Genomic DNA, 21,750 nt, shown 5'->3' with positions numbered 1-21,750 from the left:
TATGTTAAATAAAAGCTGCGGCCTTATTCTACCAACATCAGTTTCTGTGTTGTCTATCTTATAAAAGTGAATGAGTAACTGTGATCTAAGGTACATCTAAGGTACATGGAGGTAGAGTCAACGGACGAGTGGGTGAGAGTGGCGGCTGCTAGCGTTAAACTTATCCAGCAAACTTTAGCCAGGTAAGTTATTCACTCAATATTTTTTTTTTAATTTTATTTTTATTAATTTTCAGCATAAACAAGTAGGATAAAACCTTACTATAAGTAAATTAAATGAAAATGACATATCATAACCCAAAGATTTTAACATTCACAGAAATCCACTCTGGATATTACATTTTCTATATAAGAAATACAATAGAATGCAGGGGCTCGAATGTTAAAGGAGATATTAAGCAATCTAAAAAGAAAGAAAAGGAAATCAGTATAACCTGTTACGCCAAACCATCTCTTATAAATCTTCTGACCTAGGGATTACTAGGAGTTAACAAACAAACACTCCTAGAATTTATAAGGGATTTGAGTTGTTCCGGAAGGAAAAACACAAAGCATTCATTAGTGGAACGGATGATGCACTTACAAGGATATCTTAACACGAAGGAGAAACCCAATGCTACAATCTGAGATTTTAATGCAAGGAAATCCCATCTCCTTTCCTGTGTAGCTCTAGCAAAATCTGGATTTAATCGAATTTCTTGACCATAAAAATTAACATTTTTATTTATTGACCTCCATATGTACAATAAAGCACACAATTTCTGCACTAGAAGTATAGCAGAGTTGCTTACCTGTAACAGGTGTTCTCTGAGGACAACAGGATGTTAATCCTCAGACATGGATGACATCATCAGATGGAGCCCGATGCAGAAGACATGTCAAAGTTTCTACAAACTTTGACTAGGCATGCTGAACATGCCCTATGCCATGTGGGGTCATTCTTCACTCTTATTACAGAAATATAATTAAAATTTAAAAAAATAGGAGAAACCCAACTTCGCGGGTGGCAGGCGGGTTTCATGAGGACTAACATCATGCTATCCTTGGAGAATACCTATCACAGGTAAGCAACTCTGTTTTCTCCAAGAAGAAGCAGGTTAGTAGTCCTCACACATGGGTGAATCCCTAGCTACAGGCTGCTCCGCAATACAAAATGGAACCAACAGACACCTAACCAGGTGCCAACAGGCACAACAACAGTGCTGTTGGTAACATATGGAGAAGACAGCCTGAACCCAAACAACGGAACCTAGGTTGGGAGAGTTGGGTTCTACACCTCAAATAGGTTTCGGAGGACAGACTGACTGAATCTACTGTCGTGTCAGCTATACTTATCCAGACAGAAATGTGATGTGAATGTTTAGAGAGAACTCCACATCGCACCCTTGCAGATCTCCACGGGAACTGCTTGCAAGAGGGCCACCAATGCTGCCATGGCTCTGGCAGAATGAGCCTTGGCATGACTCCCAAGATGTAATTTGCTAGTCACCTCAATAGTTACAGTTTGACAACAGCAAAGCCCAACCTATTCTCATCATAAGAAACAAAAAGTTGGGTGGACTGTCTATGGGCTTCTGTCTGCTCCAGATAGAAGGTTAAGGCTCACTTGTATTCCAAACTGTGCAGTGCTCATTCGCCTTATTTATTTATCAATCAAGTTTTATATACCATCATTCGGTAATGCCATCACAACGGTTTACATATTTAAACAAGGGATATAAAAGTTTACAAATAACAAAAAGGGAGTAATAGATAAGTAAAACAGAGATTATCATCAGGGTACAAAAAAGGTCAATGTACAGTTGGATGAAGGTATAACAGGTAAGGTAAAGAGGAGAGAGGTAATAAAAAGTATGGGAAAGGTTATGTTCTCAGCTGGAGATGGTTCAGAATTAAGTTGAACTTGGTAACTGAGCATGTTATCATATCATTTGAGAGTTCAGTTGATGAGATGGTGTTGTGAGAGTTAGGGTTTCATTATAAGCTTTGAAAAACAGCCAGGTTTTCAGATCTCTTTTGAATGTTTTCAAATTGGGTTGCATTCTAAGGTCCATGGGGAGTGAGTTCCATAATTTTGGGCAAGCGATGGAGAAGGCTCTTTAACGGGTTGTTGATAGTTGAGCTGTTCGAACAGGGGGAATTTTCAGGCGGCCTTTGCTGTTTGAAAGAAGGTTTTGTTGAGTCATGTGAGGAATGAGATTAATGATTGACCAGTTAAAATTATCTTTATATATTAATTTATGTGTAATGTTCAGGGTTTTGTATTCAATACGGTATTTGATTGGTAACCAGTGTAGGGAAATAAGGATGGGTGTAATGGGGTCTGGGAAAGAAAATTGGCAGAACGATTGACTGGTTAAGATGAAAATCTGTCACCACCTTAGGCAGGACCTTAGGGTGCGCATGCAAGACCACCCTGTCATGATAAAACTTAGTATACGGTAGATAAGTCATTAATGTTCAGACACCCTGTTTATTGTAACGCCTCAACCGCGACTGTTTTGTTTTATGTAAACCGATCTGATTTGATACTTGTATCGAGAATGTCGGTATATAAAAATTCCAAATAAATAAATAAATAAATAAAGCCTGAAACTCGCTGATGCTATGCACTGAAGTGACTGCCACCAAAAATATGATTTCCAGGTCAGGTACTTCAGGTCACAGGTGTGCAGTGGCTCAAAAGGAGCTTTCATCAGCTGAACTAACACCACACTGAGGTCCCAAGATACAGCGGGAGGCCTTAGGGGAGGCTTCAATTGAAGCAGGCCCCACATGAAACGAACAACTATAGACTGTACAGAGATGGTCATGCCAATTATACTAAGAAGAACTCTGACAGAGTTGGTTTTAAAGCCAGCCTCCGAAAGGTGTAGAAGGTAATCAAACAGTTTTTGTGTTGTGTAGGAGTACAGATCTAGGGCCTTCTGCTCACACCACACTGAAAACATTCTTCACTTCAGTCTGTAGTACTTTCTAGTGGAAGGCTTTCTAGAAGCCAACAGGATCTGAGACAGATCCTCAGAAATATAAAGTGACTGCAGGATTAACCTCTCAACATCCAGGCTGTGAGCCACAAGGCCTGGAGATTGGGATGCCGCAGCCTGCCTTGATTTTGCATGATGAGATCTGGGGAAGTCCTCAGACTGATCGGTTTCCGGATGGCCAACTCCCGCAGGAGTGGAAACCAAACCTGTATCGGCCAATGAGGGGCTATGAGGATCATAGTCCCCCTATCCTCACAAAGCTTCAAGAGAGTCTTCGCCACTAAGGGAATCGGAGGATATCCATACAGAAGACCCTTGCCCCAATGACAACCCAGGGCATCTGAGGCTGTTTGCCATCTGACCAGGACAGGGAGCAGTACCAGAGGTACCTTCCTATTACAAGCAGAGTATCCAATTTGTACCCCCTTGACCAGGGACCACTCGTGAGGTCTGAAGGTTCGACTAAGCCTGTTCTCCACTATGTTCTCCATCCCAGGCAGGTACATGGCCCTGAGCACCATCCCATGAGACAAGGTCCACATCCATATCTGGACCGCTTCCTGACACAGGAGGTACGATCCTGTGCCTCCCTGCTTGTTGATATGTTTGTTGTCCAGGATCAGGACAATGTTGTTGGGCAGCTAATCTCTGAAAACCCATAGCACATACCCAATAGCCCAGAGCTCCAGGAAGTTGATTTGACAAAAACTTTCCTGAACAGACCACAGACCTGGATGCCGAGCCCATCCACATGAGCTCTCCACCCCAGGGTGGATGCATCCATGGTTAACACAATTTGAGGTGGGAGGCTCCAAAAGGAAATCCCCCGTTCCAGACTGGAGAGTACCCACCATCAAGAGAAGGAGTCCCTAAGACAGGGTGACACGGATGCAATCCTGGAGACTTTGAGTGGTCTGGCGCCACTGTGACCTCACAGTCCAATGGACTCTGCGCACATGTGCGTGTGCCAAGGGAGTGACATGGATGGTCGAGGCCATGTGGCCCAACAGCCTCAACATGTGCCATGCTGGTACCAGCTGGCTTTACTGAACTTCTCAAAAACAAAAATGGAGCTAGTGCTGCACTTCAGACATACATTAATAAGCAAAAGAGGAAATGCAGCAAATTTCAATAAGTCCCAAAACAACTTCAACGTTGTAAATTCTTTTGACACTTTATTGGCGGCAACTCCATTGCTTAAAGAGACACAGATATTTTTCAGCAAGCTCCTTGCTGAAAAATATCTTCAAAGCGCAAAGTGCTCAAGCACATGAACCCCGCTTTAAACACGTCCCTCCCGATGCAGCCGCGTTCGGCAAAACACGGGCCCATGTCGGGGGCCCTGTTTTAAAAAACTGTGACTCTTTAAGCAATGGAGTTGCCGCCAATAAAGTGTCAAAAGAATTTACAACGTTGAAGTTGTTTTGGGACTTATTGAAATTTGAGCATTTCCTCTTTTGCTTATTTACTGAACTTCTGCCACAATAGTCGCCAATAAAACGGCCCTCTGGTATGGCAGAAAGGCCTTGGCCTGAGCAGTGTCTAGAAGGGCTCCTATGAAGTCCAACTAAAGTGTCAGGCTGAGATGGGACTTTGGGTAGTTGAGAAAGAACCCTAGTGAATCCAACACCCGAATGGTCAAGCACATGGCCCTGATGGCCCCTGCCTGAGACATGTGCTTGACCAGAAAATTGTCCAGATAAGGGAAAAATGCATTACAAGCCTGCGGAGATGCACCACCACCACTTAAGAACCATGGGGCGGACGCAAGTCCAAATGGCAACACCTGATACTGGAAGTGCTGTTTTCCCACCACAAATCTGAGATACTTCCTGTGACCTGGGAAGATCTCAATATGGGTGCATGTATCCTTTAGGTCGAGGGAGCATAGCCAGACCCCTTTTTACAAAATAGGGATCAAGGTGCCCAGGGAAACTATCTTGAACTTTTTTTTTTTTTTTAAGAAATTTGTTCGAGGCCCTCATGTCTAGGATAAGACATAGTCCTCCTGTTCTCTTTGGAAACATGAAATACCTGGAGTAGAATCCCCGCCCCTCTTTGCCTGGTGGTATGAGTTTGACCGCTCTGGCCATTAAGAGGGAAGAGAGCTCCGTTTGTAGTCCCTCCTGATGCGCTACTGGCCCCAAAATGGGCACGGAGGGCAATTTCACGTAATACCCAATATATTTAATTAATACTTCTGGCAGACAATGGGTAGAACCCACTGGTCTGAGGTTACACTGGGCCGCTGGTTCGCAAGAAACTGCAGCCTGCCTTTGACTGGAGAGTCCATCGTCCCAGAAATGGGCAACTGGCTTAGGCTCCCTACGGCCCAGTCAATACCCTGCCCCAAAGTTGACTGAGGAGCAGGCTGGTTCTTGGGAAAACTCTGCTGCCTGGGACAGCTGTGGGAACTCTGATGGTGGCAGAGGCTAGTACTTCCTTTGGCGAAAGACTTCCTGGGCCCTGGCATTGACAGCCTCCTAGAGAAGGAGGACAAAGTACTGTCAGAGAGTTGTTGGAGGGTTTCATGATAGTTGCGGAGTTGGACCACAACTTCCCTCACCCTACCTCCGATGAGATTCTCTCCACTACATAGCACTTCAGCAAATCTTTCCTGTACCTCTGGGTCAGAGATCCAAGGCCCATAGCCATGCATTCTGGGGGCGTTGATTCTTGCTGCAGAAACCCTCTTTGCCATTTCAAAAAATCATAGGTCGTACAGACCTCATCTTTCCTGCACTTCAGACCCTTGTGCACTAGCAGCATGAGGGTGTCTTGCTGCTGAGGCAGCTGCTCAGCCACCTCCTGCACCTGCTTCCAGATGTTCCATATTGGCTCATATAGAGCTGGTAGGCAGTGATGCAGGCAACGAGCATGGTGCCTTGGAATACCATTCTCCCAGGAGCATCCATCGCTCACTGGACCTTCATCAGGGGCACTGAGGAATGGGTCAGAGAGCGCTTGGCCCTCTTGAGGATGGATTTGACAAGCACCGACTGATGAGGCAGCTGACGCTAAACGAATCCGGCAGTCTTCTGGACGAGGTAAACCCCTTCCGCCTTCTTATTAATAGGAGGCACTGTGAGGGGGTGTTCCCAAATCTTCAGCTGCAACTCCTTAAGGGTATTGTGTAGTGGGACCACCATGATCTCCTTAGAAGGTTCCAGGAACTGAAGGATCTCAAGCATTTTGTGCCTTGCATCCTCTTCAGTTAAAAGCTAAAACCTGCGAAGATTATGTCCTCAAGCGGAGACCTCCTTCGCTCATCTGGAGGAGAACGGTCTGACTGGAGACCATCCGAGTCCTCAGAGGACTCCATTTGATCATCCCCCCAGGGGTCATAGGGACCTTCATCCTCACTGTATGCCACACAGGATGGTGCCCTAGGTGCTCAGCCTTCGTTCAGAGGTGCAGGCACCAATAGAATTGGATGGGGGAGCTTCCTCCTTGGAGGAATTGGTAACAACCACCATATCAGTAGGGGAGACTTCGGTGCCCCACTGGGAATCTGGTGCTGTCTCAGGAACTGATGCCAGCTGGGTTGGTAACATTGAGCTTCTCCAGAAACAGTATGAGGATGGACCACATCAGCTCAGTTGCTGTCTGTGCCATGGGACCAAAGTCCTGCAGTGCCTGCTCCACCACCAGCTTGACTTGCTCTACCTCCTCCTCAAACATTGCCGATTCCAACACCAACTGGATAGAAGAAGGGGTGGTAGATCTTCCTCAGACTCCCAAGAGAGATCAGTGACTGGTATCAGGACCAGTGGAGACCATCACAAACCCCAGGCATCGATGGAGGATGGGCATTACTCACCATGTGATTACTTCAGGGGGACATCGCAGCAAAATCCAGTGCATCCCCATGCCCAGCACTGTGCATTGACGGGGACGCGTGCAAATGCTTCTTAGGCTTCCTTCGATGCTCAGCCCAGTCCTTCCCAGTGCTGAGGTCGAGGAAGCGGAACTCAGTGTCCTCGGACTGGAGAAGATAGACAGTGAACAGTCTCCAGCACCCCCATCCACCGGCAACCTCGACGGTCCCGCTGATGTAGACAACATGCTGTCATTGGTGCAGCTCCAAGGTCCTTCGATGCAGATGTCGCTGATGCCGATGGCTCGGACTTCTTCAACCCGAAGAGCTTATCCTTCTTGTTGAGTCGAAGACAACACCACTTCGGGGTCATCTGGGTGCATAGGCAGCAACTCCAGATGTCATGTAATGCCCCCAGGCAGAGAATACAAACATCATGAGGATCGGTTGTTGACATGGTCCTCGGGCACCTGGAGCATCGGCGAAAACCAGACATGGCCATGACGGAGCGAAATAAAAGGAAGAAGAATGGAACGGTGGTGGCAGGCACTGCCACCACCTAGCGGGGGAACCGACCACGAAAGAAAAAGTTACCCAAACGCCGAAAATTCTGTCTGGGGAAACTACAGGTAGGCACAGAGAGGGAGCCAGCGATGGACCTGAAGCAAACACGAAAAATCGCAAAAAACAAAGTTTTCCACAAGACAAAAGCCAAGATTTTTAGACCTCAATCAACCCGTGAGGCTCACAGCTCCACGGGAAAAAAAAAAAAAAAAAAAGACTGAAGAGGGACCCCGCACAGACCCCCCGCATGGTATAGGGCATGCTGAGAATGCTCAGTGTGCCTAGTCAAAATTTCTAGAAACTTTGACATACGTTTTCTGCATCAGGTTCCATCGGATGTCACCCATATGTGAGGACTACCATCCTACTTGTCCTCAAAGAATAGCAAATAATTATTTCCAACAAATTTATAAGTAAAAGGTTTTATGTTAAACCTAAGGAGAAATCTAAATTCTACAATTTAAGGTAAGCAATATTTCTATTTTGAGAGCAGTTAAAGGATAATTTTTAGATAATTTAGTTGGCATGTCAATAAAATTAAGAATTCTTGCTTACACTAATTTAATTTCTGAGGAGATATTACTATTTTACATTTCTAGAAATGTTTCTACTTAACCATTTCTATCACAATCAGAGTAAATACGAGTACTGCTGTGCTAAGCCTCATCAAAACATCATGCAAATATTACATTTAACACATGCAGCACAAGAATACGGGGTGAACTCTGAAATGGGTATTTTAAACAGAATAATCTCATAAAATGTAATAGTATTTCATTGCAATAACGTATAAAACATATAGTAAGATATAAAATAATGGAACAAAAAAACAAAAAGAAAAAGGTGACCCATGAAGAGAAAGAATTAAAAAAACAGCTATGGCAATGATTCATACTTTGAACAAGATCCTGAGTGACCAACTCCATTGTATGCAAAATTGTCTCATGCATATTCATTGTGGATATCCTGAAAATTGGCCTGTTTGTAGCTCTGGAGGTCTGGAGTTGACTACCCCTGTTCTTGACAGAACTACTTATTTAAAATAATTGCTCAAACATATCTACTCAGAACTATCCAATGAAAAACCTTGGAAGAAAAGATTACTCATTGTACAGTTCTTAATATCACAAAATTTCAGTATCACTGCTGTACTTAGCACAGAGCATAATGTTATATTAACTACAGCCTAAATAAAAGCAGTCTTAACCTTTGAGGAAAAAAAAAAAAAGGGGCATTCATCGTACTCTTAAAGAGTAACATCCACAAGAAAATGATACCTCATTAGCTTGCAGAACTGCTTACCCTAAATTATTGATAGCTACATTTGCTCCAACATTTTATTCTTCCACAGATGTGCTTAAATGTCAGAAGCAAAAAAAAATATTGAATTAGGTGTAGATTTGTCACTGAATAGTCAAAACTAATCAATGCACAACTAAATGATACAATTTGGTACCTGGTTAAAATTAGAATCTGCCACAATATATCTGAATCGGCACATACTGCTATTCCTTAATGTTTTTCTGTTTGTCTAGGCAAACAGAGGATAGAGAAACCGAATTGTATGGACAGGGGTGTATGTGTGTGTGTATGTGCACACACACACACCTATCTATCTACATACATATACATATACACACACATACATACACCTACACACAGTGGGGCTTGCAAAAATACTCAACCTCCTAAAAAGTCAAACGTGTGGATTTCAAATGACACACAGATTGTTATAGACAGTATGTTTATTGCAAATCTGTATGCTCTTAAAGTAAATTTTCTAAGTCACAATTCACTATTTCTCTGCATTTTGTAAAATAAAATTAAAAACTGAAAAATGCTGCTTGCATAAGTATCCAACCCCTTTAGATTAGTACTTAATAGAACCACCTTTTGCTGCAATAACAACTTTAGGTCTGTCAGGATAAGTTTCCATCAGCTTTGTACACTGTTTAGAGTGATTTTTGTCCATACTTCCCAGCAGATTTGCTCCAGATTGTTTAAGTGGTTGGATGATGTTTATGGAATGCAATTTTCAAATAGTGCCATAGATTCTCAATTGGATTGAGATCTGGACTTTGACTTGGCCATTGTAGAACATTCACCTTTTTGTTTTTCAACCACTCCTGTGTTTGGGATCATTGTCTTGCTGAAAGGTGAACTTTCTCCCAAATTTTAGTTTTTTAGCAAACTGAAGCAGATTGTCTTGCAGTACCAACCTGTACGCTGCACCATCCATCCATCCCTTCAGTTTTAACAATATATCCAGTCCCTGCTGAGGAACAGCATCCCCACAACCTGATGTTCTCACCCCCATACTTTACTGTTGGGATGGTGCTGTTGCAACTGTCGGTCTGCGACGGCTTCGCCCCACCTACCTTACTCTTCTTGCAGCTCCTCCCGCTCACCTCGGACTACTGGCTGCCGCGGTGTCTGTCTCCCGACCTCTCCGGCGTCCCGGGTCCGGCTTTGGTGCTGCCTCCCGCCATGCTCCTCCAAGGTACCATAAGGCACGAGCACACCGCCTTCATCTTTATTTCCTCGTTGGCGCGAACCTCAGGGGCGTCCCCCTGAGATGACATCACACTGCCCGGATATTTAAGCCTACTTCTTTTGCTAGCTAATCGAGTTAGCAACCCGGATTATTACGGATGGGATTCGCTCTCCGTACCGAAGCTACTCTGTCACTCCAGCGTTTATCTGGAACTCTTATCACTAACAGGGTACCCGCTTCTCGAGGACCTCTTCTGCTTCTTTCAGATGCTATCAGGAAACCGGTACTCGCTCCTCGAGGGCCCATGTTCCCTGAGTCACACCCTGCATCTACAACCTTTTCTACTTGGAAGACTTCACTAACAGTTTCCATCTGTGAGTACAACTACCATCTATTCCACAGTACTGCTTTCCCTGGAACCAGGTACTCGCTCCTCGAGGGCCTGCCCTCTGTTTCAGTGCCAGACCTCTCGTCTAGTGGAATCGCTGTGTGAGTACAATACCACTGAGTCTTCCTGCTCTAAGGGATCAGGTACTCGCTCCTCGAGGGCCTGCTCTCCCTATCTCAGAGCGTCTCCTATTCTACCTGGGACTCTGTATGTTTCTCACTGTGTACTCATAACTCTCAGTCTCTTTCCACTACAGCACAGCCAAGCAGAGGATTCGCTGTTCCAGCGACCTGTGGGATACTCGCTCAGCCGAGGTCAACATCTACTACTCACTACTGTCACCTCTGGTGGTTTTCAAAACTGTTTAAATAAAGATTCAATCTGTGTGTGACCAGAGTCTAGCCTGACACTGTGGTCCCTCACGGGACTGCCCCCCTTGGGCGTGGTCAGCTGCCACAGTGTCCAAGGAGCCACCCAAACATCAATAACCATAACAGGTGCTTGTTGAGGAATGAGCAGTGTTAGATTTTCCCACATGTTTTGAATTTTGGTCAAAAAGCTCCATTTTTGTCTCATCTGACCACAAAACCTTATACCACATTTATAGCTGGGTCATTCTGATGCTTTCTGGAAAACTCCAGAAGTGCTTTGATGTGATTTTTCTTCAGCAATGGCTTCTTTCTGGCCACCCTCCCATGCAGGCCAGTTGAATACAGAGCTCTTAATATGGTTGTCTGGTGCACCTCCACTCGAGTATCAGCCACTGAACTCTGTAGTTCCTTCAAAGTGATTGTTGGCCTCTCTGTGCCTTCCCTCACAAGTTTCCTTTTTGCTCTGTCACTAAGTTTTGAGGGACAGCCTTGTCTAGGCAGTGTCTGAGTGGTATGATGCAGTTCCCATTTCCTCACAATAGATCCAAAAGTGCTCATTGGGATATCCAAGCAGTTGGATATTCTTTTGTAGCCTTTTCCTATCTTGTGTATGTCTATAACTTAAATTTTCATAGAATACTCTTTGGTCTTCATTTTCACAGCTTTCTTTCAGATTCAATTTCTGACCAATGGTACTAGATTTAGGGGGTCTTTTATCCAGAAAAGCTGACCTTTTTTAAATGATTCACAGGTAGAGTCCAATTGTAAGCCAATTGTTAGGGCAATATCTTTCATCTGTGTAAACTTGGAGCTTCAAGAGCACAGGAGTTGAATACTTATGCAAGCAGCATTTTTCAGTTTTTAATTTTAAGGAGCGGAGCCCTCCAGGACAGACACGCAGGTGCCACCAATAACGGGCACTCGAGGCACCAGCTGGGAGACCTCCCTTCCCTTCCTTGTACTTACCTAGGGCTCACGGCGTTGGGCCAACATGGTTCCATCCTTATGGTGGCAAAGGGGGAGGGTCGCAACCCCTGGCGCCAGCATTGCCAACAGCAATGACAGTTATGTCCCGATTAACCTGGCGCTGAGCCCGATAAGATCACCAGGCAACTCAATGCCGGACCACATGATTGGTCAGGGGGGTGATGCGCAGTGAAACAACAATGGGGCGATTGATTGCCAAGGCTGATATTGAGTCGGCCTTTTGGCTGCTGCCCGTTCACTCCGACAGTTTTGCACTTTTAGGCTTTCAGTTCAAAGGAGTTTATTATTATGACAAGTATCTGTCAATGGGATGCTAAGTGTCATGCACATATTTTGAAACATTTAGCTCCTTTCTGCAATGGGCAACAGAAGATGCAGCAAACTCAAAGTCAATAGTACACTACTTAGATGACTTCCTATTTGTTGGAAGAAGAGAAGTAAACGATTGTGTATGGTTATACAGCACCTTTCATCATATTGCACATGATTTTGGTGTCCCTTTGGCAAATGACAAATCACAGAGTCTAACAAGTGTTACCACCTTCTTTGCCTTAGAGCTAGACTCTGTGCGCATGGAGTTTAAGTTACCCAGGAAGAAATAGGTCAAATTAGCTAATTTGATAGCATCCACAGAACAGAGAAACAGTCATGCTGAGGCACATGAAGTCCCTGATTAGTAGTTTGGCCTTTGCAGTAAGGGTCAATCCAATGGGAAGAATATTCCTCTGTGGACTGATTAACACCATGTCGGGCATAGCACAGGACTATTTCCGCCTGCAGGTAGGAAAGCCTTTGAAGGAGAACTTAGGTATTTGGAGGACCTTTCTCAGGGACTTTCAATGGCGTCTCAGCTTGGCTGCCTCCCCCCATCAGCAGCAACAATTTACAGTTGTATCGGACACACACAATTCAGGATCATACTTAGTGAATCTTGGTGTGCATCTAAATGACCGAAGGAATGGAGGGAGAAGGAGGTCATTAAGAACATAACATTCCTGGAGTTATTCCCAATTGTTGTTGCTTTACACTTAAGGGGGGGGAAGTACTTTGAAACAAGCAAGTCATACTATGGTGCAACAATGAAGCGGTCGTGCACACAGTCAATAAGCAGACAGCCAAGTGTCTTTTACTGTCTGAACTGTTGAGGGAATTGGTGCTACGTTGCCTGTGTTCTAACATCGTAGCGTGTGCAAAGCACGTCCCTGGATCTCATAATGCAATTGATGACTCTCTTTCTCAATGTAAGTGGTCCCTATTCGAGGGCGGACAGAAGACAACAACCGGAGCTACCCCAGCTACGGTTCTTTGGAACCTGGCAGCCTGCGAAATGCTGTGAAAATAATTGGCCCCCTCCACCTGGAATGCATATGTCTGGAGTTATGAAACAGTGACAGTATTTCTGTGCAGCCACGGATGATATGGGCACCAGGTTCCAAAGGACATGTTATTTGATTACATCATGTATGCAAAACAGCAAGGATTGTTGAAGAACATGGTCCGTTCCCAGCTAGTGGCCTTGGTCTTCTTTACGAAAGCGAAACCAGGAGGCAAATGGAGGAAGTTCTTTGCAATCAAGTGAATGATGCTAGGCTGGGCTGGGCTAGAGAGGCATTGCCCACACCACAATGCACGTAAGCTGCTCATGCACGAGCAGTTACTCCAACTATGGCATTCATTACCTGGCACTGCTGCAGACAGCTTTGAAGCAATTTCTGTTCTGCGCCACCTCTTCACTAGCATTCATTGATGCACTACGTGTTGGTGAATTTACAGTGCCATAACATAAAGCCGCACAGCTGAGATGTCTGGGGGAAACAGATATAAAGATCTCGGGAGATAAGTTGGTGTTGTACATCAGGCAACCAAAGATGGACCAGGGTCACAGCATTAACCTAGCATCAGTTCCTGATCTTGTAACATGTCTGGTTATGACTATAATGGAATATCTGGCCATATGACCTAAAGGGACAGATTTGCTATTGTTGCATCAAGACTCAACGCCTTTAAGTAGATATCAGCTCAAGGCAATGTTTAAAAAAAAAAAAAGCATTGGAAGCAGCAGGTATTGAAAGCTGTGCCTTTGGGACCCACTTCTTTCGCACTGGTGCTGCATCTTGTGCCGCCATCACAGGTCTCCTTAAACCTAACACACATAAATAGGGTCGCTGGTGGTCTAAAGCGTACACTTCTTACATTAGGCATGGTGATGGTTCCTTGGCGCTGGCACAGGATTCAATTGTTACCAAGATTTAACAATATGTGCTTCCTCCTTCCTAGTGGTTACCCAGCGACAGCGGTCTATTTGAATAGTGGGACATTCCTTCATTGCCCAAGCAGAAAGATGGGCCAAGCAAGGAAAATTTGCCAAAGACTTGGGACTGTCTGAAAAAGGATGGATGGTGAGATGGCTTGGGCAGGGAAGTATGCATTGACATCAATTATTGCCTTTGCTGCTGTCACAGACAAATTTGTGATCCACCGGACCTCATCATCATCCACTTGGGAGGTTATGATCTCAGTAAAGGTACTGGATTGACACTATTGAGTAACAGAGACAAGCTCTGTTTGGCTGCCGATTGGACTGCCATGGTGATATGCTGGTCAGAAATTATTTACCATCATCGAACAAAAGGAAGGGGCTGGTGGAGACACTACAGTGGCAAGATCAATCGTCAAGTGGTCAAGGCAATGTTCAGAAAAGGTGGTTATGGTTATCAAATCCATCCTGAATGGGCGGATGTTCATTGCCAGGCCTATACCACAAGGCCATTGTACATCTGTCCAGTCTAGGTAATGATTTATTCCTACAATCATTACGGAAGAAGGTTCTTTATTTGGATAAAAAAGCCACAGTCCATTTTAGGAAGGTTTTGTCAGATATGGTCATTTAATAATATGCCTGGCCTGCATCAGATGAAAACTCCTATACTGGGCAGCCAAGTCCAAAATCATAGAACAATGGGGTGGAAATAGGTAGCAGGGAAGGTGCTAACATAATGGTGGCTTGGGCCACAGAAATTGTCCGACTGCCAAAAGAAAATGAGGTCCTTTGAGACAAAGCCTGGACAACAACCTTGGATGAACACGAATAGTGGACAGTTTCAAGTAGGCTTGCAGTGTGGCAGTCAACGAAGGGCCTTTCTGGGACAATAATATCAAGTAACGCTCACGGGAATGCAAGACCTTGGATAGATCTGCTAGACAGGATACGAAGGGGCACGGCAATTGGCACCTACCCTGCAGGGAATAGAGACAGATCAGCGGAATCGGCACCCAATTATATCTATATGTTAGGACATCTAATAAATGGCTGCGGTCATTACCTCCAATTCAGTTGTGTTATGGTTGTTCATGTTATATTGTTAATGTTTTGTGAGAAGAAGGGAGAAGGAGAGAGAATCCAGGGTAATCTCAACTGCCCCAGTTATTTTACAAAAAACGCAAAGAAATAATGATTTATGACCTTGAAATTTCATTTCAAGAGCATACAGGTTTACAATAAACATACAAACATACTGTCTGGAACAATTTGAGCAAGTGATATATATATATATATATATATATATATATATATATATAAATCCCATGTATCTTGGGTAAGAGTATAGTGATAGCAGTATACTACTGTCCCCCCTGGACAAAATGGTCAGACATATGATGACATGCTAAAGAGAAATCAGGGAAGCTAATCAATTTTGCAGTGCAATAATAATGGGAGATTTCAATTACCCCAATATTAACTGGGTAAATATAACATCAGGACTTGGTAGAGACAAAGTTCCTGGATGTAATAAATGACACAGGATTTGGTCAAATTTAAATTAATAACTGGAAGGGGGACAATAAGTAAATCTATAGCTCTAACACTAAACTTTAAAAGGGAAATAGTTAGAAAAACACTGAAAGGTGCAGCTGCAAAGATTAAAAGTGTTCAACAGGCATGGACAATGTTTAAAAATACAATCTTAGATGCGCAGTCCAGATGTATTCCACGCATTAAGAAAGGTGGAAGGAAGGCAAAACGATAACTGGCATGGTTAAAAGGTGAGGTGAAAGAGGCTATTTTAGCCAAAAAACATCCTTCAAAAATTGGAAGAAGGATCCATCTGAAGAAAATAGGATAAAACATAAGCATTGTCAAGTTAAGTGTAAAACATTGATAAGGCGAAGAGAGAATTTGAAATGAAGTTGGCCATAGAGACAAAAACTCAAAAACTTTTTAAAATATATCCAAAGCAAGAAATCTGTGAGGGAGTCAATTGGACAGTTAGATAATCGAGGGATTAAAGGGGCTCTTAGGGAAGATAAGGCCATTGCAGAAAGACTAAATTAATTCTTTGTTTCCATGTTTACTAATGAGGATGTTGGGGAGATACCAGTTCGGGAAATGGTTTTCAAGGGTGATGAGTCAGACGAACTGAACCAAATCACTGAGAACCTGGAAGATGTAGTAGACCAGATTGACAAACTAAAGAGTAGGAAATCACCTTGACGGAATGGTATGCATCCTAGGGTACTGAAGGAACTAAAAAATGAAATTTCTGATCTATTAGTTAAAATTTGTAACCTGTCATTAAATCATCCATTGTACCTGAAGACTGGAGGGTGGCCAGTTTAACCCCAATATTTAAAAAGGGCTCCAGGGGAGCGTAAGAGAGAAGAGAGAGAGACCACTCTGGGAAGGACTGACCTGAGTGCATTGAGATCCGGAGAGAAACATCGTGCAACCTGTGAGACCCGGGAGAGAGGCGTGTCTATCGTCATCAGCTGGCGTCAGCTGTATAAATTCAAACAGCAGGCAGCGCCCCACCGTCTCCGGCGTGCCACCAAAGCCGCGCGCCTCCGAAGGGGTGCGGCTTTGTCCGGCTTAGTCCGGAGAAGGTCGGAGAAGTCGTCCTTTCTATATTGATGGTTGGAATAAAAGCTGGTGAACTCTTCCTGAATACTCCTCAAGGATCCTATGGGGAGGAAAAGGAAAGTAAAATCCTTCCCAGTATCTCCAATAACACCAAGGGGCCCCATGGACAATCACGTCGTTAGATGGATTGAATCACCAAGAGAGGACACTTTGGGGGAACAGTTTTGAGCTTCCCTTAGTCCTGGTGAAGGACCTTCATTTCCTCCACAACCTAAAGCTTTGATTCCAGAAGGTTTTCTGCAGTTAGAATTTAGTGGTCCACCAAATGGAAGGGACTGCGTAAATCCTGGAGAGACTCAGATAAGTAATCCCTTATTGACATCTGAGATAGGGTTAGCTACAGGGGAATTAAAGAGGCCAGAGTTATGGCCTATAGATCCCCCTGATAATATAACCCTAAAAGATATATGGAAATTGATGGCTACTGTCAATAATAATGTTTCACAAATGAATGAATCATTGTCAGGAATAGTTAATGTGAATAAATTACAGATAGAGGAACAAAGAAATGAAGTAACTAGTTTGAAGGATGATATGGGAAAAGTAACATCTAAAGTTAAATTGTTAGAAAATACTGGGATAGCCCAGATTAAAGATAGTCTCTCTATTCATAGAGAGCTAGAAAATTTAGAAAACATGATGAGATTTAAAAATTTATGCTTGATTAATTTTCCGCAAACTAGGCTTTTATCACCTAGTGAAATGTTAAAATTCTTCAGGGAAATATTGCAATATGCAGAGAAAGAAATACATGTTTTTTTCAAAAGTCTTTTACTTCTCCAAGAAAACTGGAGAGATAGAAGAGGAAAATCCAGATATTTCATCTATTGCTGTTTCTACATTCCTTGAAGAGTCAATTGACATTATACAAAAAAGAGCTACCTTATTTGTCTCTATGATATTAGAAGCTGACAAAGAAAGTTTTTAGGAATTTCCTTAAACACAGAGATATGAATTTCTGTGGTCAAAAGATATGAATGTTTCAGTATGTGTCTCGAGCCACACAGGCCAAAAGAAGACACTTTCTCTCTCTAAAAATTAAAGTGTTAGCCCTTTGGGCAACCTTTTTCCTGAAATATCCATGTGTTTGTTTTATTACTTTTAGAGGGAAGAAATATAGTTTCTCACTTGAACTTTGGCAATCTAATATCAAAACCCAGTATCATAACTATCAACTGTTTATTTAGCCTACATTAGGCACCGTATCTTTTACTTATGTTATTAACCCCATATATAATAATCCAAGTTATATCGACCTGTTCATTGTAAGACATTTACCTGTCAATGTTATTGTTTAGAATGTAAACCGAATTGATCAGTAATTCTGTTATTGGAAAGTCGGTATATAAAAATGCTAAATAAATAAATAAATAAGTTTCATTGACCCTTTACAATTGGAGACTTATGTTAGATAAAGATACAACTGGAGGAAATAATATAGAAGGCCAGTAGAAAATCCTTCTCTCTCTCTCTCCATTTGTGATTATTATTTACGTTTGTGTAAGTTAGCCCCCCCCCCCCCCCCCAAATATTATGGATTATGCAATAGAGAAGTGTGTGATTATGGAACTATATTATATGTAGTATGCTTTACATCTGTATTACTTCTTTGAAATTTTGTTTAAAAGTTTTAAATAAAAATTCAATAAAGAACGGGTAACTATAGACCAGTAAGCCTGACTTCAGTGCCAGGAAAAATAGTGGAAACAATTCTAAACATCAAAATCGTAGAGCATATAGAAAGACATGGTTTAATGGAACACAGTCAACATGGACTTACCCAAGGGAAGTATTGTCTAACAAATCTGCTTCATTTTTTTGAAGGGGTTAATAAACATGTGGCTAAAGGGGAACCGGTAGATGTAGTGTATTTGGATTTTCAGAAGGTGTTTGACAAAGTCCCTCATGAGAGGCCTCTAAGAAAACTAAAAAGTCATGGGATAAGAGGCGATGTCCTTTCGTGGATTGCAAACTGGTTAAAAGACAGAAACAGAGAATAGGATTAAATGGTCAATTTTCTCAGTAGAAAAGGGTAAACCGTGGAGTGCCTAAGGGATCTGTACATGGACCGGTGCTTTTCAATATATATATATATATATAAATGATCTGGAAAGGAATACAAGTGAGGTTATCAGATTGGTGGATGATACAAAATTATTCAGAGTAGTTAAATCACAAGCGGATTGTGATACATTATAGGAGGGCCTTGCGAGACTGGAAGATTGGGCATCCAAATGGCAGATGAAATTTAATGTGGACAAGTACAAGATGTTGCATATAGGGAAAAATAACCCTTGCTGTAGTTAAACAATGTTAGGTTCCATATAGGAGCTACCACCCAGGAAAAAGATCTAGGCATCATAGTGAATAATACTTTGAAATAGTCGGCTCAGTGTGCTGCAGCAGTCAAAAAAGCAAACAGAATGTTAGGAATTATTAGGAAAGGAATGGTTAATAAAACAGAAAATGTCATAAAGCCTCTCTATCGCTCCATGGTGAGACCGCACCTTGAATACTGTGTACAATTCTGGTCGCCGCATCTCAAAAAAGATATAGTTGCGATGGAGAAGGTACAGAGAAGGGCAACCAAAATGATAAAAGGGATGGAACAGCTCCCCTATGAAGAAAGGCTAAAGATGTTAAGGTTATTCAGCTTGGAGAAGAGACGGCTGAGGGGGGATATGATAGAGGCCTTAAGATCTTGAGATGTTTTGAATGAGTAGATGTGAATCGGTTATTTACACTTTCGGATAATAGAAGGACTAGGGGGCATTCCATTATGTTAGCAAGTAGCACATTTAAGACTAATCGGAGAAAATTCTTTTTCACTCAACGCACAATTAAGCTCTGGAATTTGTTGCCAGAGGATGTGGTTAGTGCAGTTAGTGAAGCTGGGTTCAAAAAAGGTTTGGATAGTTTCTTGGAGGAGAAGTCCATTAACTGCTATTAATCAAGTTTACTTAGGGAATAGCCACTGCTATTAATTGCATCAGTAGCATGGGATCTTCTTAGTGTTTGGGTAATTGCCGGGTTCTTGTGGCCTGGTTTGGCCTCTGTTGGAAACAGGATGCTGGGCTTGATGGACGCTTGGTCTGACCCAGCATGGCAATTTCTTATATTTTTATAAACAAACATATACAAACATATATATACATACACACACACATATATATATATATATATACATACATACATACACACTCATACACACCACAAAACGGTAGACTTCTGCTTTTGGGTTTGCAAATTTTAAAGGACATTTAGCATTATAAAGTTTGCAAACCCGCAACCCAAAAGCAGAAGTCTGATTGGACATCTCCATGTTTGTGAAAGGCTTTCACTTTATAGAGGCCTTGTGAGGATGAACGAGAAAATCCCCTAAATGCAATTTTCAAATTTTATTCTCATACACAGTACTTTCACAAAATGATAGACTGCCTTACCTCAGGGACAGTGTACTTACAACCTTCAAAGAGGGTCAGGAGCAACTTGCTCCTGGAAATGCAGGAGCCTCCTGAACCCAGCTGGCTTACACTCTTATCCCTACCTCAGCTGTTCCCAAACCAGCACAGTTATTAAGTCTGTTCATTGTGGGTGCTCCACTTTTATTTAATATCTCGATTAAAGTTTTAGATTTTTTACTCTGATAGTACCGTAGCTTGTTTTCTGTGACCGCAACGCAACATAAATATTAAATTGGCCTTCTACAAACAGAGCCTGATTTACTAAGCATTTTCCCTCAAACACAGAATGGTAGAAAAGCCGTACTAAATGACCCCCTTAGAATGGCTTGATCATTAAGATGGATTCCTCCAGCAGACAACTTTTGCACAGTACTTTATTCATTTATTTTGGCTACAATTGATTACTGTAATTGATTTACCAGCTTGTCAAATGAGGGCCATGCAGTTTCTTCAAAATGTTGCAGCATGCTCAACTGTCCCCTGTTCAGCCCGTAAGCATATTGCACCAATTCTAAACAATTACACTGGTTTCCTACAGTGCAGCGCATGGAGTTTAAATTATTAACGTCAAACTACAAAACTTTCGATGACGAAGGTCCCTCTTTCTTAAAGGTTTACCTTCTAATCTATTCCTCTGTGCTTGCTGCGTTCTGAGAATACGTTTCTGCTTAAAATTACTACGGTAAAGGAAATACATTTACAGTCTACCCATTGTAAAGCTTTTTCTGTAGCAAGACCCATTGCATCAAATGCTTTGTGATTTGAATTGCATCGTTTATCCGATTATAAGAGTTTTCATTAGCATCATAAATCCTCATTTAGCCTACTTCTTTGATTTTAATATTGACTCGTTTTTTATTAGTTCTACAGTGTTTAGTATGTTTGTTTTAGTGTTAGTATGTATATTGAGTTGTACACTACTTAGAAAAGTTGTACTTTTATATGTGGTACATAATAAATTTGAAATAAATAAGATGAGTATGGAATCTGTACTAAAAACCCACCGACAAAATCCCATGACCGTCATATCCTTTAAGCTCACCAGTTCTTGTCCAATAAGACTGCTGTCATCCCACACATATTCAGATACTGCATCCCCAATCAGAAGCATGTTTTCAGAAAGCAACTCCAGAACTTGCATCACCACCTTTCTACTGCCTATGAATTTAAGTAGAAAGCAAATATTAGTGTAGTAGAAAGATTACTGCATACTCAGTTAATGCTAAACAGTCCTGTTTAGAATAGTAATTCATCTTATCACATTACAAATCCCAAAATTTTAGCAACGGTCCACATAGAATTCACACCTTTTTTTTTTTAATCATTTTTCCTCCAACTCAGAACTCAGAGAGTAGCTCATTTTCAACTAACCTCTCTTACACTAAAGATTGAGGGTAATCATGAATACTGAAGAGGAAACATGATGTGAGAAATTATAGCTAGGTGTCTTTAAATAATCTCTAGGGGTTCATCAGAACTAGCTTCACTCATAAACAAACTGTTCCTTTTAAATAAATGAATGCAAACTCTGATTGCATCTGATGTTCATTTTTCAACATTTATACTTGTCATTTACTATTTATTGTATCATGTAATATCCCACTTAAAATTTACATTTGTGTATTCTGAGCTATGTGTTCTTTATATCCCCAGTCACTCATTGCCTAGAAAATATTTGCTCGCTCATGTAACCTTGGTTGATCCTTTGCAGTCTCCTACTGAAATTCATCAATCTCTTAATTTATGTTTGAAAACAAAGGA

At 42.2% G+C, this 21,750-nt stretch overlaps 1 protein-coding gene across 4 annotated transcripts in view; it reads right to left on the bottom strand.

Annotated features, from left to right (window-relative positions):
* RTTN (rotatin) overlaps window positions 1-21,750 on the bottom strand; it is a 685,521-nt gene that overhangs the window by 580,243 nt on the left and 83,528 nt on the right. For all 4 annotated transcript variants that reach the window (XM_029590900.1, XM_029590899.1, XM_029590897.1 and 1 more), the window contains exon 10: window positions 21,032-21,147. In XM_029590900.1, the coding sequence (XP_029446760.1) occupies window positions 21,032-21,147 (116 nt within the window). The remainder of the gene's footprint in view (window positions 1-21,031; window positions 21,148-21,750) is intronic.

The sequence above is a fragment of the Rhinatrema bivittatum genome, chromosome 2, assembly GCF_901001135.1.
Source record: "Rhinatrema bivittatum chromosome 2, aRhiBiv1.1, whole genome shotgun sequence".
Classification (NCBI taxonomy): Eukaryota; Metazoa; Chordata; class Amphibia; order Gymnophiona; family Rhinatrematidae; genus Rhinatrema; species Rhinatrema bivittatum.
The sequence above is the reverse complement of the archived record's forward strand: the minus strand, read 5'-3'. Positions and strand labels throughout refer to the sequence as shown.